At 39.7% G+C, this 26,659-nt stretch overlaps 1 protein-coding gene and 2 long non-coding RNA genes across 16 annotated transcripts in view; 2 read left to right on the top strand and 1 right to left on the bottom strand.

Moving 5' to 3' along the window:
- Window positions 1-25: 25 nt before the first annotated feature.
- Window positions 26-6,687, top strand: LOC147758775 (uncharacterized). The gene is made up of 3 exons (XR_015318887.1): window positions 26-407; window positions 5,674-5,828; window positions 6,546-6,687. It is a non-coding gene; the product is annotated as an uncharacterized LOC147758775 (long non-coding RNA).
- LOC111243082 (uncharacterized) lies at window positions 3,272-13,261 on the bottom strand. Of its 13 annotated transcripts, XR_015318873.1 has the most exons (7): window positions 10,314-13,256; window positions 9,562-9,844; window positions 7,437-8,816; window positions 6,307-6,456; window positions 5,956-6,071; window positions 4,313-5,053; window positions 3,277-3,913 (listed from the first exon to the last, which is right to left on the bottom strand). XR_015318873.1 is itself a non-coding variant. In XM_086977125.1 (6 exons), the coding sequence occupies exons 1-4, from the start codon at window positions 10,397-10,399 to the stop codon at window positions 6,060-6,062; spliced, it is 309 nt and encodes a 102-aa protein (XP_086833251.1). In that variant the 5' UTR covers window positions 10,400-10,925; the 3' UTR covers window positions 3,284-3,913; window positions 4,313-5,053; window positions 5,960-6,059. The 13 variants fall into 13 exon arrangements, 2 of the variants coding, with proteins under 2 accessions (XP_086833251.1, XP_086833250.1); XR_002670295.2 differs by having other exon boundaries at window positions 3,272-3,913; window positions 7,437-9,844; window positions 10,314-13,261; XR_002670298.2 differs by having other exon boundaries at window positions 3,272-3,913; window positions 6,365-6,456; window positions 7,437-9,844; window positions 10,314-13,261.
- Window positions 11,312-26,659, top strand: part of LOC111243083 (uncharacterized) — a 30,135-nt gene continuing 14,787 nt past the window's right edge. Inside the window, exons 1-3 of one of the 2 annotated variants that reach the window (XR_015318885.1) lie at window positions 11,312-11,451; window positions 19,406-19,535; window positions 20,621-20,700. This is a non-coding gene — a long non-coding RNA (uncharacterized LOC111243083). The remainder of the gene's footprint in view (window positions 11,452-19,405; window positions 19,536-20,620; window positions 20,701-26,659) is intronic. The other variant, XR_015318884.1, reaches the window with a different exon arrangement.

Raw genomic sequence — 26,659 nt, 5'->3', positions numbered from 1 at the left:
TGTGACTATCCTCGCGTGAAAGAGCAGCTAGTTCATCTATCTGTATTCGGACGAGCTTTCGTGTGTTCTGTTAGTGCAAATGCTCCATGTCCTACCACAACTGACCCTGATGTCCGGACGCTTGTTATGGTCGACTCCGTCAATTGTGCGAACAAATATACTTTGTGTATCTGTGTATGTGGTTCGATGTGTCCGAGTGAAGACACCATCCTTCCAAAAAGCCAGGTGTTGCCAGGTTGCGTTGTGGGTGCGAATATTATAGCGAAAGGATATTGCTGGCAATGCCAAACGTTCAGCCGGAGCGACGATAAGTAATCAGAAGTGTTACACTGTTACATGTCGAGATACACGGTAGCATTGGCACGAGCGGGCAGGCAGGCCCAAATCGAACGACATTCTCTGACGAAGTTAGTACTCATCGTCATTGCAACTTTAGCAACCTGGTTTTACTCTCAATTTTAACTATCATAAGATAAAGACAAGGTCCACACCCCTTAGGGCCTTAAATTGGAATAATAATATACCTAAGTTTTCCAACTCTGTCTTGCTCCAAATGATATATATATATATATATATATATATATATAGAGAGAGAGAGAGAGAGAGAGAAAATTATATTAACATAATATCTCAGCCATATCATTAATTTTCCAAAAATAAATTGAAAATTACAACAACTATAGTCGCTTCTACAGAAGGAAAGTACTACGTAAAAACTATCGAAGAAATCGGAGTTTTAGTACAAAACAAATTAATTTATTTCAATAACAACTAAGTTCAGTAACCAGATCTATGACTACCGTGCTTTCACGTACTCGATTACTCTGCATGGCACTATAACATAAGAGCACGTGACTTCGATAAATGTGTCTGTGACATTGCTGGTATATTAGCAGCATTCTCTCTCCTTCGTCAGCGTGGAAACTCGCATCTCCCCTGGCGTGCATGCCCCAAAGGCTATCCCATGGGGGATTACTCACTACGTTTAATTCGAACACGCAACATATTCAGAGTCGCTTTATTAAGCTAACCTTGCCATTTCCTCAGCTATCACCACTCTAGGTCCTGGTGTTGCGATCGCTATTAATCGTTTGAAAGACTCGAAACATTATGTAATATTTGAAGTACGTCCTGGAAACTCACTTCCGGGACATTATGACACGATACCGTTTGAACGGCCTTGCAGTCAATTATGTTGATCATCAGAGGACGTCAAACGGGTGGCAGCACTTGAACGAGACTTCAAAAAGTCAAAATTCGTAGACGACATCCTCAAGTTCCCAATATATTCAATTAACACATAAAAGCACTACCTGCACTAGTATCCCGTTGACTACATTTTTCAGAATCTGTATAGCTAAGGCAAGGATCCTAACAGTAGGAAGAGACCGCACATGATGGTTATATCTGAGGAAAAGCGGGACCCTGAAGACCCTAAATTTTAGAGAGGAATCGTGAACAAGACGACTATAAACCTCCCTTTTATCAAGTATTGTCGTACGGTGGCTAACTTCTTTTCTAGAGTATTGTGAAGCGTTATTGAACAAACAGCACGGGTTTTATGATGCTAAATTAACCATGACTTCATAGATGATATCCTAACCAAGCTAATTATTACATTTTCATAGATCTTATAGCACCTTTCGGCTCGGGCTCGAAAACCGTCGTATCGAGAAAGCTGGAAAAACTGAAAATATTTCCAAAAGTACTAAGACTAGTGCAAAGCATCTTCTAAAATAACTTTTAATGATGGCGTTACAGAAGCTAACGGTCTAGCAAATGACACGATTCGTACAAGACGTTTAGACCAGCCGGTTACTTTTGCGCTTTTCATCAACGATTTCTCGTCATGAATTCTGCAACGGCATCTTCTCTTTAAGATGATGCTGCACGCAAACGACGTTCCCATATGTATAGTTTAAGCGGATTTTATCTACAACAAACTATAAACGTCAGAGATTTTCAAGGACTTTGTAAGCTGTTCCTTTTTTTTGTACGTATCTTCAGCACAAGCTCAATAGTGCCCTATATTGTAGGCCTACCAAATATGGATCTTTTCAATTCTAACTTTACCGTTCGCTATCTTAAGTGGGAAAAGTAAGAGAACATACTTACGCAATTCGAAAATAAAGCATCCCTTTTTATATAACTGCGGGTCGCTGTATTTTCCTCGAGTCTTGTCACATTTACTGAATCTCGATGGGTTATACTACAAGGATAGCTGTCGATTAAGCGATAATACTTTGGTGACCTACTAGGAATTTCCTAAAATGCTTCGCAATCCTATCTACGGTTGCGTTTTCCAGCGTCGCAACTGCTCTTTTAGCATAAACTATCACAGCTGTTGAAAAAGGCCAACAAGCAAGCGCTATGGTAAAAGTAATGGTCTACGAAGAACAACTTTACAGATTTCCAAGTTTGCGAGGACAGGTTTTTCGGAGTTTGCCAGATTGACAATCCTACCTCAGCTCGAATACATGGACATCTTTCGTTATGATGGGAACCCTTATCCGATCGACTTATGCAAACATGATTTTGAAAACCTGAATAAGGTAAGACATTTAAATATTCGGAACAGAATTCTGAGCGACCTCTCTAACGAAATCTTTTGGGGCTCTGTGTAGCTTTGAATAGCACATTTCTATATTAGATATCTCCAACCGTGTTTATTTTTGCCGTCAGCAAATTCCATTTATCCGTATCTCAGCGGAAACAAAATTGTGGTCGTGAAATTTCGTCGTGAAAAGTTTTTGAAACTTAAGACACTTAAATTTTACTTACGCACCGAGACAACGGCTTTCACCTCTTATAGATGGACACATGCTCAATTTGAAGCTGGCACGCGTGCCAGCCAAGCTAATTATCATTATGACAGATCTCCTTCTCGTCAGCGACTGGTAGAAAAACTACGGTAATTGAAGAGAACGAGAATGTAGTCATACTACTGAAGACTGTACCAATCGACGAAACGAGGGTAAGTGGTAAAGTTAATCTGCTAAGGAAAAGCTATTGTGACTCTTCCGAAAGTTAGTATAAGAATATGAATAAAAGTCCATCAGTGTTTCTGAGAGGCTGTAGAAGAGTCCAGCTAGATTATCCGATCGAGAATCGTCAGGAACTAAGATTCATACCGTGGAATCTAAATAAGATTGCTTGACAAAAAGCGAAACGTGACGTCTAATTAGGCTGTTTTGAAAGTCCACGGAAACAACATTTCCAACAAAAACTATGAGGACAATTGTGCTAACAGGAAATGTTCATCAGTCGAGGACATACAATGAGGTAAAAATTGAGAACTGAAATGTAGAAGGAACGAAACTGGAAAGTGGCCATAACAGTCGTAAGTTACGCAACTTCCGACCAACATAAATTAGAGTCAGAGACATATATGTTGCTAACATATAAGATCGTTGCTGCAAAAGACTGCACGTTTTACTTGTGTTGAAGTTGCTGAGTTAAACACCTGACCTGTACAAAATTTTCCAGAAGCGCAGAGTTGGCCTTTGTCTGTATTGTAACTGGTATTTTGTACATATAATTTACTAAGATGCTTAAACTTAAATGTAGACACAACATGAATAGCTTCCTTTGTTCATATAGATAAAAAGAGATAACACAGTCTGCTACGTCAGGCGTATAGTGTATTTTCTTTACAGCTCTCTACATCACATAAAATCACTCATTGGCTTTGGAGCACATACACAATTTTCTGCCAGACAACATCGCCAGCGCTACTTAGACGATAAACGTTTTTGGTACAAAATGCCCCTTATTATGTATTTGGAGATCATAGTGTAGACTCAGCGGACTCGCAGAAATGACGGAACATGTACAACTTATTTCCTACAGGTATTTTCAAACTTATCCAGGCCCGCTTCCATGCGGACGTTTGATTCAGGTAGCTTACATGAACCTGTAAACGTTACATTACAAACAGAACAAACTCTCAAGGCACATAGTTTTAAAATGGTACGAATTAAGAATTTTCAATAACTCAGTAACCGAGCTAAAACTTGTAAAATATATCTGCGATGATTGACAATCTACCGAACTGTTCTGTGGCCGAAATCACTAGATAACAAGACAACTAAGTTTCAGAACAAGTTACCTTCGGAATGCCACGAAACACAAACGGTGATTATTAGTCGTAGTGTCAATTTACTGCCGACTCATGTAGTTCTCGACTTAACAAAAAGTTTCGTAAACTTATACAAAGTACACATTTCACTATATAATTCTTCCAATGAATTTATTAATAATAACACCTCAGCGCTCAGGCTTTAACACCCGCAGCTTGTCCTAATATACGTACGTCTACCGAAGTCTTGCGGTGGCGAATCCAGTTCGAATTAACGAAGAAATTTTCATGAAAAGGATGGGTGAAATTTTTAGATTTAAATTTCCGTCCAAGCTCAAAATGGTTTAGGCTAGACTGATCAACTCTGGCGGTATCCACCCACGTTTTAGCCATTCTCCTATCCATGTCAAAATGTCTCAAATCAAATAAACAATATTTGATTTCTAACAACCGCCAATACGATGCAGTTGTATTCTGTCTTTTCGACGTAAATAACCAAGTAGATCTTTTACATGTGCAAAGGTGGCCATTTCGTCACAACGAGAGATAACCGTTTGTACGTGACGTTAGACACCAGGCTTTAGCGGGCTCCTTTAGCGGACTCTTCATTAGTTAGGAATAAACGCTTAATACTAAGCAAGATGAATCTGTGTTTTCTGCAACGCAATTATATAATTATTTTTAGGATTTTGGGAAACTGGTTCAGTAGAATCGGGTGCATAGAAACCGGCCAGATTCACTGTGACTCAATGATCGTCGGCAGGTTATGTTATAGTCGGGATCGCAGACAGGCGTAATATTCGAAGAGGGAAAAACTTTCAACGTTACGTTTGCTTTAGGCCTTCGGTCATGGTTCCTCTTGTACGATGTCATTGAATTATTCAGGAGAACCTCGCACGGCTATAGTGTCACGGCTTGCCTCAGTGAATAGTTCCGCATCCGACCACATAGCAACCTTCGATGCACGGGACCGGCCTGCATTGACAAGAAAACGTAATGTTCGGATATTAAAAAGTTTTTGTTGGCTCACGAAACGTAAGAATTAGCTAAATTCTATCGCAAGCGTCTGTCGAGAACTCATAAAAATGTCTAAGGAAGACAGTTACATCAAGTAAGCCTCTGACTTGGTTAACGATTACGTACATTTCAGCTCTTGCGTTATGTGCGACTTGAGTAAATCAAATATAAAGTCGATTTTATAAGATGATGTTGGAAACAAAAACGTAAAAAAAGCTATCGCAGTCGTTGCAGAGTTGGGTTGACACCACAAGCTTACCATTATTTTTTGAAGCCCTTATGGGGCTCATGCAGACGAACGAGATTTTCAACAAGTAAAGTTAATTACAATTGTGGTTAATAGTTATTGGGTACACATTAAGTAATTTACTACAACGGGTACTGCTTAATAAGTCGAAAAATTAACTTCTTATCATAGTTATTATTGCTTGTTTCTTTTGGCGCAATCACAGCTTTGCCATTCCGGTTACTTGAGCATTCTATAGAAGCGCATTAGGCGTGAAGTAGATCCGAGGTCAGCCAGATCTGTTACGTTGCTCCATATCTATATAGCCTTGCTACTCTGGATTCGGTTGTAGATGTATCGTGTTCATCTGTACATGCCGCCGGAAGCAACATACTGTCGAATATACTCCATATTTAGTTGATTCAAGATTGAATAGTACACGATATTTTCGCTCCGATGTTCATCTCACAGCCGGACAACGTTGGAAATCAAATAAAAATAATACCGGTGAGATTCTTTCATGCCTCGAATACACCGTCATAGCTACCATATTTTCTAGTAATTGAATAGTGCGGCGTTAACCAGCAATATAGACCTATAATATAATATTCTGTTTGCCATAAAGATTACTTACGTACAGTTGAGCAGAATAGTTGAAATAAGTCTCGAGAATAACGTAATGCTATCTTCACTAAAGGCCTACTTCATGGGGTTTCTCGTTTGACTATTTCTTTTGTGTTACGTGCACACCTAAAACGAAATAAAAAAAAAAAACAAAAGGTAGGCTTCGCCCTTCAGTTTGAATGTGATTAGAAATTGTTGGCCATTAAAGAACTTGTTGCAAGATTTGCGTCAACGTATAGCTGTTTGCAATTAGCTTTGAATCAAAATTCCTGTCGTCAGACTGCATGGCTACCGTTGAGGGGCGATAAAAAAACAGAAATTTTGCTGATCCACAAAAGCAAAAAGCTGTATAAATCCAAACCGTCGTTAGTTAGTCGTTCGCGGCTAGCACTTAATTATTGCTGATATAATTATCATACGGTTTCAGTGCTCGAGTACCGTCGTATAGGGAAGTTCAGTGTTGAGCCAGAAGCTTGATCCAAGTAGGTTAGCAGGACGCATATGAAAGAACCTGTAGAGATAACTATTATTATAACATAAGTAGCTTATGAAGCGGCTCATTCAATCGCATTCTGATGCTTTCCACCTTTGCCGTTTTAGGTTTCCGCCTTGTGGCAGAATGTTTCAGTGAATGTTATTTACGCAGCCGCATTATCATTTACACGTCATTAGGTAAGTTTTTCTGTGTATTTTATTTTATCATTTTACAGCTACATGCTTTCCTCTAGCGATGATTCTTATTACTATAATATGTTTACTTTTATATAACTGTTCCGTGATAACAGCATAACATTGATCATTAGCAGTCTGGTAAATTCCATAGATAGTGCGGGATTCACGTTACCTGTATATATCCTCCCGTTCTGTCGAACGTGGCCTACTTAATGACTCAAAAGCATACAGTAGGGTATGGATTCAGTGATCAAAACGTTTCATCTCACAGACAATACCATTTGTAAGGACGAGGTTGTGCTTAATAAAATGAACCTATATATAAAGCAAGCTATAATAACAGGTAGCTCGAATATTTATAAACATGCACACCGCCTTGGATAATCAGTATCGTAATATAGTAATTATTGAATTATTATACTTTTTAATAATTCTTCCCTTACACATCTCAGTCCAAACGTCATTAATGTCTAGATATCTAGCTTTCTTTAGTCGAATTTATTACTATTGATATTCTGACCTTTTCGAGTAATATACGAAATATTGTATGAAAAAATGGATGAAAAGTACAGAATATGAAAATACATCTATTTTTTACTACAGATTTTATTAAGTAACAGATGTATTACGTAGGGAACTGCATGAATGTGATACTGCCACCACATGTATATGATATATTATTCTGTTTAAATCGACCGATTCTCTGGGACCCAGTGTCTTATAGCCATTAACTCCAAACTCACGTTTTCGCACTTCAGCTTTACAGGCAGCTGCTAATAGATTTACGTTGAATCTTATTAACCTTATTTTACAACTTACTGATTGCTTGTCAGGAAAGTTCCCGATTGTCTTCTTAAAACTACGGATATCCTTCACATTAATGTTCCATTTATTTTCAGCTATTAACTCTTAAGATTGGAAGTATGAGAATCACTAAAATCAGTTTCTGCAGTTCATATTATATTGGACGATCTATTATACTATAAAATTTATACTATAAAATCACGCTTCCTTAAATACACACTTCGGTGAGAGTGGCACCCCTGTAGCACCAAAAAGGAACTTCATCTTTTTTACCCGAAGGCATTGCCATCCGGTGGATGCCCGGCTAACTCGTACAATTTGTACCACGCATAACAAGTATACGTTAATGTATGCCGAGTTAAAAAAAATATCTACTCTAGGGATAAGTAAACCACTCGTAATAGTTGTTCATCTTTGGCAACACGCAGTGTTATTGGATGAGGTCTGTCAAGACAAGTAATACATTTTTGCAAAGAGTAGAGACTTCGTTATTTGGAAAATCAACGAAAATGATACAATTACAGAATATGTCGTTAGTAATCTGCTTTGTCAATCACAAACGAGATTATATTTTTTTTCAACATAAAAAAGACGCAAAGATTACTTTATGAACCAAAAACAACAAGCTGAAATTGAAGATTAGTGTAAAACGCCGGCAACCAATGGGAATCGTTTTATCATAGCTGCCGTAAATAAGAACGCGTTACGGGCTTCCGTGCAATAATTTCCTTTAGAATAGAGTAAGTTAGACTAATGAGAAAGGTATATATATACATCTCTGTACGCGTCTTGCTTTCATTAAGTGTTTACTGTTTATACCTAGTGACCTGGTATCCGTCAAGCCTTTCAGTCGAAACTAGTTCTTCGTGATTGAGCATTCGACGGCTTTAGCGCCGGCGATCACATGAACCACGACCTGGCTTTTTTATCGTTAATAACGAATACCCTGAGAGTCGCGTGTCCCTTACGACGATCTGGCCCTTGACCGGTATACCACTTTCGGCGATCTGACCTGTGGCTCCCATGTTCTCGGCCTCGCCCCCTCCTTCACCGTCGAGTGAAAATCGGTGTGAGGGACAATTGGCCGGTTTCCAGGCCCCATTTGGTCACTTCCATGAATTTGCTCGGAAATAGGCTTCGTGCGATCAAACTGTTATGGCGCACAAGCATCGGAACAGCTGTATGTCATTTCAGTGTATTCGAGTACGAGTATATTCCTTACTTAACAAGAATGTTTAACATCTTTTATATGCACCGTAACTTTAGGCCATCATACCCATTTGTCTGTCCCGATATACAGCCCAGAGGCATCTACGCTCTCGATCAATTCTGGTTTGAAGGTGCCAGTTCCCCAAGGTAGGCGATGATTCTCGATTGATAATCGTCCAGTGCTTTCTGTAACGTGACCGTGTTATTATTTTCGTTTTCCTAATTTATTAGTTGCTAGCATCACGCCCGCTGATGTACACGCGTACGTACCCCTACATCTTCCAGAAACGGCCGTTATATCCTGACAATGTTCTAACTAGTAGCTGCACATTGTTTACTTTATTGGCCATGACAAAGAGACAAGCCGGGTTCGCTGCTCTGTATAATACCAAATAAGCGCTGGAAAAAACTGAGCGAATCGTCCGGTGTAAATAAAGTCGGATAATTTCTAGCATTTTAATAACCCAGAAAACATTAGAGGAATATATTTGGTTTTCTTTTTATCTAGAATATAGCCATATAATAACTGTGGACATATATATATATATATGTCCACAGTTATTATATGGCTATATTATATATATACATATATATATATAATGAAAAACTAATGCAGATGATTCACTAATAATAATAACACCACGGTCACAAGTAATAGGCTTACTAACACCTTATTCATGGTAAAAATGAGTGCACAGGGGGAACCCAATAATTTTCTAATTAAATTATATTCGTATAGATGGTTCTTATCTTTCAGAAAAGGGCCTTTGTAAAAATGTAAATGTAGCTCCTATGGCATCTACCACTGAACAAAAGGTGATTAAATAAAAAAGAGATTTTACAATTTTACTTCGTTCATAGTTATATTTTGGCTTTTCCAGGATGACCACATATCTGGCAATATCGTGAGTGTATCCGCGTATGCACTTACCAAAATGGTGACTTAGTTGAAATATCAGAAGTATTGCTCAAGTGTACGGAAATAAACTATTAGAAGCAGAAACGTATGCGTTCGATTGCAGTACTATATTCAGCAATCATGTGGGGCGTTTTTCTATCCAATCGAAAAATTTCGTTGCGTATCTAGGTAAAAAAACGAGTCTGGAAAATCCACGAAAGAAACATTTGGTCGAGACGAAATCTGCGTATTACACTCGTCCAATGTAGGAAAGAGGCGGAGATAACCGTATCTGGTGGCCTCGGGTAGGCCTCGACTGGGTTGCGGCAGAAAACCAAACAAGCACGTTATTAGAACTTTTTTTCTGCGCAGACTCTCATTGAAAAATTACTTATTACGCTTAAACTGCATGAGATTTTTGGGTGCATTATGAGTAAGAAGCTACAAATACTATCTGGTCATAGCCTGACGCTAACCCATATGCATGGATCCTTAATATCTCACTGCGTCTTGCAACAGCGATATTTATTAGATAATGAGTGATAAGGGAACTCGCTTGTTGAATTGAGTCGATTATATTTTGTTTACGTTAAGCTACTTAACCAAATGACATTGCCATTTTTAGGCTTTTAAAGGTGTTCTATCTTTGGCAACTGGCTTCAACACAAGGTCACTTGTTCTGCCTTTTTTGAGAACGCGAGAGCATTTCCACCATGTACGCCGAATTGCCTGGTAACAAAATTGTTGCCTTCAACTTCTCTAACAGAGTTTATATGAGTACATACAGCTGTTCGACGCAGCAGGACCTTGCGCGGCGGTAAGTGGCGGACGACCTCACATCGAAATCAATGACGTTTGCAAATATGTTCATACATGTTCCATGCCTACAGTTCACTGGTAAAACTAGAATTACTGGACTCGTAGCTGGAGTTGGTCTCTGGATCGTTCGGTAGGTAGAGGTTGAATCTCATGCGCCTACATGCTAGAATCAATAGCAGTAACAGCAGCCAATCATGAAACATACGCGTGTGCAGTTTTAAGACGAGAACTACTAGAAGCACACGATCACATAGTACATGTTCTCGATACGACTCGCAGCGAATTAGACAAATTTCGCGCTAAAACGTTGTTTATCCCTCGATAAGTCTTGCTTTCTCACTGGAAGGGTCCTTCAATCGTACCTAGTTAAATTTATATTTTCTAGCAAGGCCAGCTCGATGTAATAAGGTAGTGCTACCGGTAAACTCTTCGTGACGAAACAAAAGCGATCCTCTAGATACGATCATCAGTGAACAAAACCTCGGCGCTGAATCGACATAATTTCGCCGACGCCCGCTCCCAGATAGACCCAACAAGCTATTAGTTCACACTTTGCAAATAGGTTACGTTCACGATTTTTTTAATATTCTCACTAATGCTGCAAGTTGTTGCCACTTCCGAGATGCTAGTTTCGGCACCACACTCCAGCTGAGTGCCCGGATTTTGGTTCAGGTGTCCATCGACCGGACACAGTCGGCTACCTTTTTTAGCTTGCCATTTCCGACCGTTACCACAACCAGACTTCTGAGTGAGTGTTTCAGGTATCGATATTGTTGCTAACTTCAGCAGCAGCAGACTCGCCATTATCAACAACAGCAGCTCGGTTCGTCCATTACGGAATGGTTGTTGTCGGTAGTGGCCATCGCCCGGTTGGGTCGGTGAAGCCTTCATGGGCTCGGGTTCGCTTTTCGCAATGGAGTGGTGCCGCACTCATTGGCGACTTCCTACAGCCCCGTGTTGCTATTGTTTTTTAGGCTTGTTGTGTAGTTGATTCTTCTTACTGGGTTCTCCCCAATTGCTTGCGTTCGGATAATTTTTAGTGCGTCAAAACTGTGCGCCGATGTTAGCTGCACAAGAGTCACTATTTTGCCGGAGCACGTAATGGTAAAAGCACGTAATATCTTGCTACTATATGTCTGCGACCGCTACCTTTTTGCTATACATAGATAAATTACGTCGTTCCATTTTGTCAGTGCTGTTGCGCAGTTTTAAAGGCTCCCTGATGACTGTGTGAACGCGGTAAATTTCTGCTCACAATTCAACCGCCCTCGTAGATTCCAAGGTACCTTAGCGAGCTTATCACTTCTAGTCAATTCGGGGTCTTCGTGTTGATTTTGCACCGAATACCCGACATTTACTTTCATACAAAAGCTGGCCGCCAATTATAACTGGACAGACAAAGATAAACGCGCCTCGCTAACGGCCGCGCATCGTTAATAGCTCGAGCCGTTTGCTCTACTAGAGAAACGCGTTATTTACGTTAAACCCTTCCTTCGTTAAAACGTTTAAGAATTACAAAATACTTAATAATTACGATCAAATCGCCGTTTTACCAAATATGTGGACAGTTATTATGAATAGACATGTAACAGTAGTATAACAGGTATTGCAGACATACTACACTTTAAGAACGGTGCCAATGAATACCAGAGTGATGATGGAAATGATGACTAATTCTTACTCCGTAGGTAAATGAACCTAATATGTTTGTGCTTAGTGTTTGCACACTTGTATAGTAAACACTGAAGCTCGACAGTACCGATAAACCTATAAGGACTAGCATTTTCGATCGTGTTACGGCTCTTTTTCCAACGAGACACAGATACATGGCTAGCAAAAAAGGCTAAGCCATGCAGAAAATTACTATACAGATCCATCGCCCAACATCAGCTGACCGACCGCTGAAACGCCGTACGCAATTACGAGATGGAAGAAATGTCCGTTTAGAACAACGAATCGACAAATGGAGTAAGCAACTCAAGAGATGACTGTAACTCTCATAGCATATGGCTCATACAGGCGGACAACGAACGGCAGACATACAACCGTAATAGGTACCTCTATACTTAATAGAAAACCAGTGAAAGAGAAGCCGTTTTTGGCAACGACTTTTTCGGCCGGAACGTGGAACCGACACGGAACGTAGGAATTTGCCTATTGCACAATGGGCAACTGTTTATTGTGTAAAATACGGTAACGGGCAAGTGCCAACGACTATGACAGGGTGCCGCGTCAGCGACTTCCGTCTATTGTGCAAGTGCCGCTAGATAGTTTTACGGTAATTACTATAATCGTCGCGTACAGAGCTACATAAAACATCAATGGTTCAATATGCGTTTGACGCTGGCACTACTCTGCCTCTTACGAATACTACTATAGGCTTTTAACATTGTTTTTGAGGCGGTCCGAGTGAATTTGAGAGATAGACGAAACTTCCATAAACTAATTATAATTATAATGAAATCAGAAATATAATATAGTTAGTCCTAAGAAATAATGGTCAGACAAAAACGTTCGCCTAAGCGTATTTCTGTCATTCGTTTTCGTTGTCAGCGTACGTTTATACAGCGTTGATGTGGCATATAGCGCTAACCATCTGAGGCGCTTCAATTAGGTATTCCAATTTAACGGTAACCCTGTATCAATAGGACTAAATTTATAACGAAATGATGATCTCGACACAATGTCGAACATACGTTATTAAGTGTCGAAGAAAAACTAAATATTTAGTGTTGTCTGTCACAACTGTTCTTTCTCAGAATTCATGGAGGTTCTTTCCATGGAAGAACATCTTTTTTTGACAGCCAGGTGCATAGCACGTTTGTTCCGATATTTTCATTGCCCAAATATATATGGTTTTATATATATTATACAGTTTTATATATACAGTTATAGTTTTATCTTACGAAACCATTTAAGGGATTGCTATCACCATTGCAGAGTATTATGTCGACCTACCGAAAGCTGGGAACGGAAGACCAGTAACGTGATCAATCGAAAGCAACAACAACCTATAGAAATTTTACGAAGCTGTCTGTTTCCAGCACTTTACGATTTTAGATTTAGTTGTTCTTCCGCTAATAACAAACAGGTATAGTAAATCAGATTGAATCCGCACTATAGCTCTTTTTTTAATTAGACGTGCTCATCTAGACCAGAGAGCACCTGTGAAGTTCGCTTCTTACGGACTTATGAAACAAGTATAAAATCAGTCGATGGACTCACTCAGATAACAACGAATTTTAATGCCAGCTTCACTAGACTAGCGCACACTTTCCACTTCAGAAGCCGCTGAAGTCCCATTTACTTCCCGCGTGATACGTTAATTATGGAAATAGTACTCCATTACGTATATATTATACCTCAGCATACTGCACAAAGCGAACTCGCTTGATTATGAACGTTATTAGTCAATTTCTATTGCATAGCTAGTCTAGTCGTTCCCGGATCTATTCATTATTATAACCGTACCATACTCCTATAAGGGAAGCAGTCTGTGGAATGTGTGCGGCTACAATATGAAGTATACAAACTTGTATTCCAATCTGAGTTAAAATTGAGCCTTAAAATAAAGAAGCACGCCTGTCAGTTAACTTCAACAATGATAAGATTACATAGAAATACAGAAATGCACATGTATGAACAAAGATGTACACACGCCGCCAGAATCAGTGAGCCAAAATGACTAGGCTGCCAGGGAATCTGACCGCTTTTCGTTGTTCTGATTCCACCCCTTCGTTTCCGAAGTTGGATCGAATCCAGGCGCCTCGACTAGCCATCATTGTTGATTCAGTCGCTTGTTGTATAGTACAATAAAGCGTTCTATTGTCAATCAGACGACGAACTTGTTCCCTCCTGTGATGTCGCGGCCAAAACGGAATTACTTAGCCCTTCCGCCTAACGTGCGTCCGTTAAACGCGCCAAATAAATACAACCGAGCTCCACGGTTCCCGTGTCAGCGTCCCGTGCCGTGCCGCGTGACGTCCAATATGGCGGCTGTTATTCAATCACTGACCATTCTAAAGGGAATTCGACCAGGAGAATGCAATCCAATACAAATTAAAGGTTCTTAAAGAGAATAATCTTGGAAACGTTTCAAAATTATATATAAGACGTTTTTATTTTCCGGTGCATCGACGCCAGCGGACGGTACCCTCTCATTCGTATCTTACCGATATAAATTAGAGGATTAAGTATTTCCGTAGTGGCCAACGTCTGTACGGAGATGGCGACGTAATGGAATTACAACACCTATGTTACGCTAAACGAGAAAGCGGACCAACTAAAGTACTGCAGAGGTGCAAATTATCTAGATAATATTATGGTAATATTAAGAGCTAACTGGCTTGAATAAGGGTCCTGGCTTAAAGCATGACTGTTTTACTTGCTAGTCTTTGCAGCAGACTACAAGGTATACCTCGTAAGATAATACTGCTTAGGCCTATTTACACAAATATCTACCAAACAGTCAAAAGCTTAGATATTTTATCTAGGTATTACCTACATTGAACCGAGGATTATGAAACATGCTGAATCGGTTCGTAGTATCTAGAGTATTTGCGTGCAACAATATAACAACTTTGACAATTGGTATAACACGTCGAGTGTTGTTCCGCAACAAACAAACAGAAGGAATAACTTAAACGTATATTACACAAGTAAATAGCCATGCTTTTGCGTCATAATAGTGAATCCCATGAATATGGGTTATAAGTCTAATGAGTGCTATTGTGATATGAGACGCTTAAAACAACATATCTAACAAATAAACTATTTTGACAAAAGTCCATATATATATATATATATATATATATATGACATATGTCAGAAATAAACTGGGCACAAGAGGCGATTTTGTTCAGCCCAATAGTTGGCAATATACGAGTTTGTAGCTACGTTAGCCCCTCAGCATGCGTTCTATCCATAGAGGCATTCGAAAGTGAACGCAGAGCGTTTCGACATACGCAAAGCTACGTTACACCGATATTCTGAATGAACTTTTAGTATAAGCAGTGAGGTTTTTCAATAGATATAATAGATGGACCCGGCACTCAAAAATCCAACTGTTACAAAATTGACCCACGGATCGTCCACTGCAGCTCACCGCCAGACGTGCAGTGCAGACAGAGATGTTACGCGCAACATTTATGTATGTAGAAATCAAAATCCATGTTCAGACCCTGGTGTGTCATCAGAACCCTCGCAGTATGTACACACGCTGTTTCTATTCAGCTGGTCCGCCATGTCGATAGATTGCTTTCTCTTTTGTGTACAGAAGCGTATAGATCCACTGATATGCTCAAGTTTATATATCCATGTATGAATAAACGCCATCAATCATGTTAGGGGCAATTGTTGCTTTAACCTTCAAAAGAATTCGTTGTTATATACATTGGAAGAATTATAGAAGAAAAAAAAACGCTTTCAAATGTCTACGTTCGAGAAAAGATGTACTATACTGTTACCTAATAGTATATAAGTGCCCGACGGAGCAGACCTGATGCAACATAACTGGATTGACATCTAACCCTAGCTATTATATTATAACGCTCCAAGAATTGGGCATATATGGGACAGTTACCATATGTGCCGCTAACAAAGCTATCGGACTCACATTTGTATGAAGCTAATCGGTGTTATTGTTATTTTATCGTTATTAACAAGTATATGAGGACTTCACCGGATGTGATGACCCATCCGGCATATGGCCATGATCCTTTTTGTTTACTGATCGTAGCTGCCTCGACGCCCAGGGGCAGCGGCAGCTCCACTGCGCAAAAAGAGCCGATACTGTGTAAGTATCGCCCTGCGGCATCTCTGCTCTCTGCTGGCGGGGCAGCTGTCGTGCTCCTTATTTAATATTAGCAGACGAACGCATGAACAAAGTGTATCCCGTATTGTCCTGTTGTTCGTTCGCGTGAAGTTGAGCACCGTCTAATAAGCGTTGCGGTACTACAGACAGGCGCACACAATGACAGCGGCAACAGGTCCTAGCGATCGTCATCGTGTCTCTACTATTACAACCGTCATAAGCATAGGATAACTGTTTTAATCGTTGCCAAACGGACGTTAACTCTCACCAAATCATTCGATATATTGAGTGATTAATCGGAAATTGAATGATGACGCAAAGCATGGCCTGCAACGGACAACTCATCCCGTCAGCAGATATAGTATTTGATCAGACAGTGACGATCGATAGCGCCGCAGGTCAACCGGCTATTCAATGAAATTGATTTTGCAGTCTATGCGGCGCCTGATAACTGGACATGGACAAAAACATCTGGAAAGCTGGCGAAGTGTCTGCGCACACGCTCATCCCAATTTGATTGTACGTCAATGACTACACAGACGCTGAAAGATTATGCCATCATATAGTAACTGCCGCTTCTGCTACTATTTACTGGAAGATGGCACGACCACAGGCTTACTAACTAATTAGCAGATAACACAGATGTTCGCGATGGCAAATGGCGAGGGGGGCAGAAGGGACACCGACTGAACAACTGGCATTTATTCGAAGATGGGGCCGAAGAAGCCAGTGGGGGGTTATCGCGGCGAGCCGCGTAATGCCTGTCAAAGAAAATGGTACAAAACTCTGGAGGCTTATGCTAGCGTGAATATTGAATGTTGAACTATCGTTCACTGTTCGATATTTACTTCCTAGACATCATTGAATTAAATTTACTGGGCAAAAGTTAATTTAGTAATGTAGTAGGAAAATCATTGGGCTGGCTAATAACAGCAACGGCGGCGGTAATAGCAGTAATAGTGGCCGGAGCAACAACGGTCCACTCTGTCAACCGGCAGACTGTTAGCGACCCAGACACAGATTTTGGACACTGTGTTGGTAATCGGTGGGACACGTACACCTGTCTTACATAACATGAAGATTAAACTTAATTCATAGGGCGACTCTAGCTCAGTTGTATTTTGCAAGATCAGTTGATGATCGGGCAAGGAGCTTTATTGAACATCGGACGATTGGTTGATGACGCTGGTGCTTCTTTACGCCTCGTATAAATTAGCTTTTTCGAATATGTGTATATTGTGAATGAATACGCTGACAAATGATATTGTTTTACTGGAATTTTTTGCGTGTATATCTCTGACATGGCAGCTCGATCGCTAGCATCATACAATGCAAAGACTTATACCATAGCTACATTTAGTTTGTCTCTAGTAAACACTTTCATCTAAACACGTCCTTGTGTACTACGTGGACGCCGCAATAACAATTGAATCAATGCTACTTGACTAAAACGTCTCACAAGGCTCATTATTTCAACATGCAATAGCACGAATGACAGCGATACGCAGTAACAAAAGCAGGACTTCTGATGGAATGAAAAACAATGTTGGCAAATGCTTGGGATTATTCATTGAACTGCTTCGAACATTACGCCTGTTTGAAGTAGCGCTAATTTGACTGGCACTTGTGAAGTCCATCGCGACGTCTACTGGTCACTGGACTATGAGCCTATTTCTGCACAAGACCCCCTGACAGTCATGTGGTTGCATCAACACTCTGAAAATGGGGATGCCACTGACGTTAACGCATAGCGAGTTTGCCTGCGGCACTTGTTTATTATGCCGACCCAGCATGTTCTTCTTTATCGTATTCCTGTTAATTGTCATCAGACGCTATCGAGTCTTCTGCGGCGCCCAGCATTGGTTAACCCCACTGACCCCAAATCGTGGTTCCGAAACTCGGGACCGCAAAGCGTTGCGTCGTCGCCAGAACAGCAGCATCGCTTGCCTCAGACTCATTCTAGAGTCTTAGCACCCGCTTCCAAATCAACTTCCACCAGTCATTTCGTAACGGGAAGAGCCAGTCATCCGCCAGCTCTCCGTATCTGACTAGCATAGTTCTAGAGACAAAGGCTGCCAATAAACGCTCGTTCGCCTGCTACCATCTTTTTTGAAATCACTGGTTAGTCCGTTATTTTCTAGCGCAGGTTTCTTATACACGGCCTACCTTGAACTCGCACCTCCATTGCTACATCCGGTGTAGTTTCGCTGAAACGGCATGTGAGTAGATAAGCGATTTGTTCACGCTGTCTTCGAAAGATTAAAATGCATGAAGGAAGAATCGACGCATGTTGGAAACAACATCGTGGTATAATACGTTTGCGTTCATGCTGAGTGGCGATGGTAGCGTGGCGGCTATAGTTGTATTAGGAGCAACGGAAACTGTCGAGGTCATTTGTCTCATCCTCTCTCTCTCCGCTGCCCCCGTAAACATGGGCAGACATTACGATTACTTCGAGCTGACTGAAGTTGCGTAGTAGTCTTTAATCTACTACCATCACGAGAAAAACTCTTGCCCTATTACCGCAGTAATTTATAGAGCCGGCTAGAGTATTTGGCCCTGATTCGATAATCTTTCTCTCCTGGTCCGAATACCTCAAACAGCAAAAACAACTACGCTGAACCCCACGCTGCCGGACGCAGCCTGTTTCTCGTAGGCGTAACTTAGTTGATTTGACTTTACTGGCGTACATCATAGCCGACCAAAGACAGATACGTGTATTTAACAGTTCAAAATTTTATAGCGTTTCTATTGAAACAATAGGACATTATTGTATAATCATTCATTGCGGGTGTCACAGTGCCAGAAACCCATGGTGTTTGCTAACTCACAATAAACGATGGTAACAAAACGATAATGCTCTCTGACATCTCGCTTTGAGTCAGTGCGTATTTGCTATAGGAACGAGTAGAACGGGCTGAACTTCGGAGAATACAACAGGAAGTTCTCACATCAGATGAGTGTCTTTGTTTAGCTTACTGCAAGCTTGCTTTCCATTGGTATTAAGTATCGATGGATTGAATGGAGTTTTCTCCATTACCTATAGAAAACTTTCCTTTTAGCAAACTGTGCTACAGTGGCCGGAACACGGACAAAACTGAAGACGTTTAGGCAATTCGATAACACTTCACTATTTATAACGAATATGTTTCTGCAATAGCAACATGATATGTATTTTTCGTTGAAAATTAATATTATTTTAATTATTATATTAATTTGCTTCATACAGATGTTTTATTGTTGCAGTTTTCCAATAATATCTAGCCCAGGAAAGCTTGCACTGGTTTGCCCGTTACCGCTTCGCTTCCGTTGAAGCGAATACCAGATACGTCTAATAAACACTTCCGCCAGGGATGCCCCTGTCGATGAAAGAAAGGTATTAAAATTAAACTACAATTAAACCATGACGTGGCAATAGGCTTTTCAACGCATATATCCTAGCCTTATATATCCTGCTTAGATAGTAGGGAACAGACGGAGGGATAGATAATAGTAATAATAAAAGCAAGATGCAATCATGAGTCTGACTGATCCAGAAAACACTTCTAGTAATGGCGACCGTAGAAGTAGCGTATGGAGCCAAAATGCGCTAAAAACTACTTTGAACGTTTAGTTAACATGTAAATAGGACCGGGCGAGTGATGAGACGTGAGAAAAGAGGAGCATGACAACGTCCAGGGTTATTTCGTTATCAGTAAACTCAGTTAAACCTCTAAGTTTGTAGTATGGCTGTGAATGAAAAAACATAAATCAACTGCAGAGTTGAAACAAACAAAATCTTGCAGCGGAGTTAGTGGGAGCGTTTCACTAATAAATATCAAATTGCTGTCCTGAACGGCTGATTCTGTATCAGTTACTGTCGGGTGTTCTTGGCACAGAACCTGTTTTCAACCCCAGTTAGTATCTGGCTACGTTTTACCCTTCGTTGTTTACCGCGGAAAATGGACGAATCGAGTACGGTATAGATTGTTAACTGTGACGCTTGACAAATATGTGTGCCAAAACGTTTACCGGAAGAAGTTTCTCGGAAGTACTCTCCGCCAAAACAGAAGTCGCCTATATTTGAGTACCACCTATCCTGATTCCTATTATTTCCTATCAATTAACTATGCCTGACGAATGTCGTTGTTGGGCACTTCTTTATTTGCTAGATTAAATTGATTTACTGGAGTCCATACTGTTTTATCATAGTTTCGTTAAATGACTATCGAAGATTTTATATTTGCTTATTTTTCTAGAGATTTCTGCCAAATGTCATTATAATTATTATTTATGGGTTATCTTTATGGGTACCGCAAGTACGTTGGGCATTATTACGGCAATACGTTCCGACCAGACAATCTCACCCAGTTGCTTGAAGCTGTCCTCAAATAAGCGAGCAATGACATCAGCAGTACATGTACATGTGTTACATAGTAAAAAATGGTCTACATGCTAAAATATACATGTACCTTTTTTCAGCGACAGTCGGGGACACCCCTACAAAACATAAGACGATGTAGACCTTGGATAATGACAAGTAGGCATAAAGTAATTGAACGGTAAGTAAACTGCGAATACGAAAATCAATTACAACATATTTTTATTAATTGTCATGCCGTAATCCTTAAAGGTATATATATATCTACGGTACTATCCTTTGTCCTGAAAAAATGGATGAAAAAGTTGACTTCAGTGCTCCGGAGAGTCACGTTGCCCTCTGGCTAATAAAAATATCCCGGGCGAAACCATTACAAATAGTCCGTGTAGAGCTTTTAAGGTGCAAGAAAAAACGGGGCGTCCTAGGGAATCTACCTAGAAAACTTTCTGACGGGACTCATGTGAAAAACAAGCCTAAGATGTTAAGTTTAGTTTTTAGCACATCCTATAGTTAACTGATGACAGGTTTTGTAACTTCTCTTGACATTCTTGATAGTGCATATGAAATCCTGTGGACATTTTCGAGACACTTTCTGAATAGAACTGAAGTTTTGCAACGCTGATGAAAACTCAAATAACTTAGCTGGGTCTACGACAATAAACGTTTTCTACAGCTTCATTGGACAGGCTCTAAACGAACATAAACTAAGTAAATTTATTCCAATTAGTAATATTATAGATTTGGAATTTAGGTTTTTTTTTTTTCTTATATGGCATTCGTGCATGTCACGATAGCTCTCGTGAGGTATTTGTGTGCACAAATGCGCTAATATATAATATTTGCTGACGGCCAATGCAAAATGAAAAAGAGCCTGAAGACTCATGAAGGTTTTAAAGGAACGACAGGTGCTAGAAATGCTGTATGTAGAATTACGCCAACCTGCCGCATTTCCCCTGCTAACACATATGTTACCTATCGTATCTTTGGGGACCATTTCATGTGTCTTATACTGTCTTCTTTGCAAACCCTTTGAAAAATTTTATTAAACATAAAATAATGTTTTTTCTATTTTCAGTCGGACAACTAAAAGTTCCAGACAACCAAAATAATCATAGCTTGTTTGTGCTATGGTTTTTTTTAATTTATTTTCTCGCCCAGAACATCAACCAGATCAAGCGAGGCACATCCTTTTAAAGTAGGTTTTCTGCGGGATTCATCTGATTACTGCACCGCCGTGTATGTAAACTTTGCCGCCATTTTGTTTATCGTCGCCAGTCACTAAAATATCAAATATATCTGTACAAGTGCTTTGAGATAATGAGAGCACGATCGGTCTTTGGTAACGCTCGCAGTTTAAGGGAGCACTGAAACAATTTACAAGAGAGTAAAAAGTGAAACGAGCCGATTTACACGTCTCATAAAGAAAAATCGTATTATAGGAAATAATATCTATTTTTTAAATTTGTTTATGTTGAAATTGTGCGCACTTTAAATTTTTCTGAACGATAACAAGAACGGGTTTTTCGTGTCGCTGTTTTCCATTATTATTATTATTATTACATTAATTGATGAAGTATCTTTAGCACTATGACATTGTACGTGCGTGATTCGCTTAGAAAGCAGCTCAGAGAGAACGTCGAATGAAGACTACTGGCCAGTTGTTTAGAGTAAAAATTAGTAAGTTATTTTTGGCGATGCTATAGATTAGATTTGTCCTAAAAATAGGAAATATTAAGACCAACATGAATAAACTAAAAATTCTATAGAGCAAAAATCGACTGTCGATTGAACCAGCAGTGGCTACCTGATTCAAATACTGATTGTTGCTTTACTTTAAGAGCTCCAATTAGTATTTTAATAAGTTAACTTTGGTTGATCCCACTGTTTTTAACAGTTGAAATAAGTGTTTTCAGACGACGTTACGGTTACTGACGTTAACGGCAAATCTAACAGAGATAATGTGCGTAGTATAGCATTTCTTCTATATGCTACAGAATTACTTTTTCAACGATATTGAGTTTGAAAGAAGATGAAGCTCAGATCAGTGTGAATTTTATAACAGGTAGTCATGGTTGGCGATGTTACTAGGCATAACCTGTTGTTGACGGTTGTATTAGTTGTAGAAATAAACCTAGACTTTCCTAGAATATTGTACGTCTATATACGATATACGGTTGTATACGGTTTTCCATGATTTGTCGTTGATATTATAACAGAAGCGCTTCCATATGACATGCTCATCGTCATTCCATTGAAGCTCAGAATGTTCCGTATGCAAACACTTCAGTTATTTACGCAGAGCAAATAGAAATCTCTTGAGCTCAGCTCCGCATCTATTTTCTGCCATTAGTTTTTAATTTTTGTCCAAAATACGACAATTAAAGTCACTCATCAACAGTCGTGCGTCAATGCTTCTGCAGATCACACTTTCACAGGTGACAAAACATCGTCGTGTATAAAATACTACATTTGTCCGTTAGTCTTTAGTATCCGTTTTAATAAATGGCTATAAATAAGAATATGCTACAAGCAGAAACCATATAAACAGTTACCAACATGTATCGGTTGGTGTTTTTAAATTTGAGGCTTTAACTGTAGTCCTTGAGCATATGGACGTAATCTAAATATATCCTTCGTTGGGCGCTTGAACTATCTAATCTAGTAGGTTTCTATAAAGAAGATATGTAATATTCTGTAATATGTTACCGCAAGTGTAAAAACATCCAGTTATCAACCATTATCCGTTTTTGATGCATACAATGAACCGCTTCGAAGCATGTTCATCTATTTTCTGAAGGGAATCAAACGCATTTGTTAGTGCCTCGGTTTCTGGGGTGAAGCCCAGCTTGTGAGGCATCTATATATTCGATCTTGCTGCCACACTTGATCGATTTCAGTCGTTCACACGCAGTACGGCGTGCTTTCCAGATGAAAATGCTATTTTAATGATATTTTATATTTTACAATCATAAATTATTAAAACTCCAAGTTGAAGTTGAAAGAGTGGAAGTTATTTTCAAACACGATTAGGCATTAACTCTTTTCATTGTCTTCTGCAGGGTGTTCTCAGATAAATCACTCAGTAACACGACAGCCTATAAATAAACAGAATGAGACGAAAGCCACATCGACTGATCGTGTCTGATTGGTCTACCTACAGCCCCTTCGGGGCAAACTCGGATTATGTTAATTTACTTTACTATATCACGACAAACAGCGATATCCGAAAACCAACAATCTGCCGGTTAGGCAGATCCATATTTACATTATTCGCGCATTATTTGTCAAAAAGGAGTTAAAATTATGGTAGTAAAATTATGGTAGTAAAAAATTAGGTAGTAAAACATTTATGGCGACCACGTAGCTGGAACGATGATTGGGTTTAGAAAATAGGTCATCATGGAACTCGCGTTATGTGGCCAAAATGAACCTTCCTACTTTCCCAATAAGTTAGAGCCTGATTCTTTGTTATATTCACAATACCTTTAACCGTTAAGCTTCATTTGAGCTACATATACACCGTACTTCGTAGTTTCCATTGCTCGCTGTTGTTTTGATTGAGTGAATACTTTCGGTGTAGTAAAAAGGGCAAAGATCGCCTTTTTTCCATCTATGTTAATTAATGGGGCTTGCAATAATTAAAAAAATAATTGAATGTGTTTCGCGTTTGCCATTTTTTAACATTCTAAGCAGCACACGCGCTGACATTGAACTACTGTTTCCTTAATTAATCCATGTAACTGTTGGCTACGTATTTAGTTAGCAAAAAGCTAAACAATATTTTGCGGTCTAATGAGTAGAACAGTAGGATGAAATTGAAACGTTGTACGTATTGAGACGTGACGCGACGTAATGAAGTACGAAAAATGTAGTATTATTTGTGAACAATTTGAGGGTATCGGTATTTGCCGGTGGGGCAAAATTATTTTGCCATGATAATAGGATAGACGCATAAACACGCAGCGATCGATAGGCTATAGTCAGCACGGACTACCGTGGGCTTTACTCTGTTTAGCATGGAATGGACAAAGGTAAAGTTCGTCTACTGTGACCACCTTTTTCATTTAGAATACCACTCTGCCTCTTGAGACGGTCGTCAGGTGATCACCCGCTCAGATGTTTATGAGCAATGACTCGCGTATCATCTGCCATCGCTCGATCGATATGCTTTCCTTAACAGGTTCTAGTTCTGCATTTTCCCATGTCACAACACTATCTGGATACCGTGAACTGAAGTGGGAGGGTAGGTCGATGTTTACTTTGCCTTCGTTTAGTTGAATGGTCTTTTTGGGGCTGATTGTTTCTTCATGGGTTTCTGATACGGTAGAGATTTGATGGCGTAATCTAAAAACTGCAATATGCGGGCATACGCAGAACCCGTCGAAGTGTCCTGTTGCTAAGACAGTCACTGCCACTCGCAATGTAGCTGTAATAGCAGTTGTTTGTATTGTTATAGTTATATTACAGGGCTTTATGCCTTCTGTGGCAGTCTAGAGGATACCGATCCTGTCCCTTATTCATCATCTGGGTTTTCTCGTTTGCTAAATTGGTCGAAAACTAAACAATCGAATTACGAAGCTCATGTGGTTCGATCAACGAATGTTGTGTTTTTATTTTTAGGCGGTGACTCCTTGCAGCTTTTATACAGGGCGGTAGGAAACAGCATATCGTTCTATTGGAGAAATTATAAGTAAAGACCACCCCGTCTAGACTGTTAACGGGTCAAGTTCTTAATGCTATACATAAAATAGGTAATTTCGAGGATTTATTTACATACAGAATTATAAATGCCAAAAAGAGAATAGACACATTGAGACTTCTTTAGAAATTAACAATAGGATATAATTAAGATAATACAGCAGCTTAGGGATAACAAGTATGACTGGCTGAATACTGAGCCATTTGTTGCAGCCGCTGCCATCTATGAGTAGTTGCTTCTGCCTATATATCGCGGCATCTGTCCTAGAAATACCTGAGTGCAGGTTCATATTGGTGCACAACATCAGAGGCGAGGCTTGTTTTATCTCTCCATATACTTTCAATAAGAGTGTTTTCAGTTTATACAAAATGTGATTACAGTGAAGACACGTGGCAGTAATTCAACTGGCTGCGCGTTGCTATTGAAGTTGTACCTGCTACAGGTTTAGTGACAGGATGCAATGTAACCTACGTTGTTTTTAGAAAAAGCAAATCAGTGAGAAACATCTTTTGCCTTCAGCGAAAGTTTTTCAGATAACAAGATGCAGGTTTAACGTCGATACATAATTTCTTTTTCCTACCTGTGCGCCTAATATGTAAGTGGGAAGAACAGGCTCCTACCTTTTACTACAAGCAAATAGTCAATTGGTCAAAAATAAGTCCTTTGCCCTTAGTTCGCGCTCAGTTTCTTCCATCAGTAACGTCGTTTGACAGAACGCTAGATAGTTTCGGTAGCACGTGATCGAGCGATTAGTACGCCATTATGCGTATGTAACAAACTTTTCACTCGTCACCTCACCTGCACACAAGAATTCGTGAAAGCTTTCCTTTCTCCCTATATTATCCGAGACTTCTAGTCGTTAGAAATGCGTTTGTGACCTTATTAATGCACTTAGTAACAATTACATACCCAAGATGTACCGTCATTTTATTCCTAATCATGCACATTTGTAAGCGGATATATGATGCACACGATGTAGTTATTGATACTTACTTAAGACAGATAGTGGCGACGACGACCGATGTAGGAAGTTATCCGCAGGAAGCAGGCGGGAGCTTTTCCCTTTATAAAAATGTTACGCAGAACTGTCACTGCATAGATATGATAACAACGGCAGGATTTTTACATTAAGCGTGCGAAAAAAGATACCTCTAGCGCGGTAAGTGACAAAACACCATCATTGTTTGAGAAATGTCCGACGATAATAAAGCTAGCGAGTTGTCAGGACACTGGGCTGAGCGGCATCAGTACAAACGCATACCAAAATTTCAATCAGACTAAATATTGTTGTCAAGATAATTCATTATCGACCATGATTATACTCCCATAGAAATTGTACATTTCATTTATTTATTTCACTTGCTTATCTCTGCCGTCACGTGTATGCTTCGTTATATCGAAAACGTATATAGAGGGTATCCATTTCAAAAACGGGTCCGCA

The sequence above is a fragment of the Varroa destructor genome, unplaced genomic scaffold (assembly GCF_002443255.2).
Source record: "Varroa destructor unplaced genomic scaffold, Vdes_3.0 BEIS01000001.1, whole genome shotgun sequence".
NCBI lineage: Eukaryota > Metazoa > Arthropoda > Arachnida > Mesostigmata > Varroidae > Varroa > Varroa destructor.
Note: the sequence above shows the minus strand (reverse complement) of the source record. Positions and strands in the feature narration are given on the sequence as shown.

Excerpts from the sequence above, each read along its gene's own strand:
- LOC111243082 (XM_086977125.1), bottom strand. The coding sequence starts at position 10,399 with ATGAACATATTTGCAAACGTCATTGATTTCGATGTGAGGTCGTCCGCC. Across the intron at positions 8,817-10,313 it reads TCCTGCTGCGTCGAACAGCT|AAAGCACTGGACGATTATCA; the intron begins GTATGTACTCAT and ends GTCACGTTACAG. Across the intron at positions 6,457-8,697 it reads ATATCGGGACAGACAAATGG|GTTCTTTCATATGCGTCCTG; the intron begins GTATGATGGCCT and ends TTATCTCTACAG.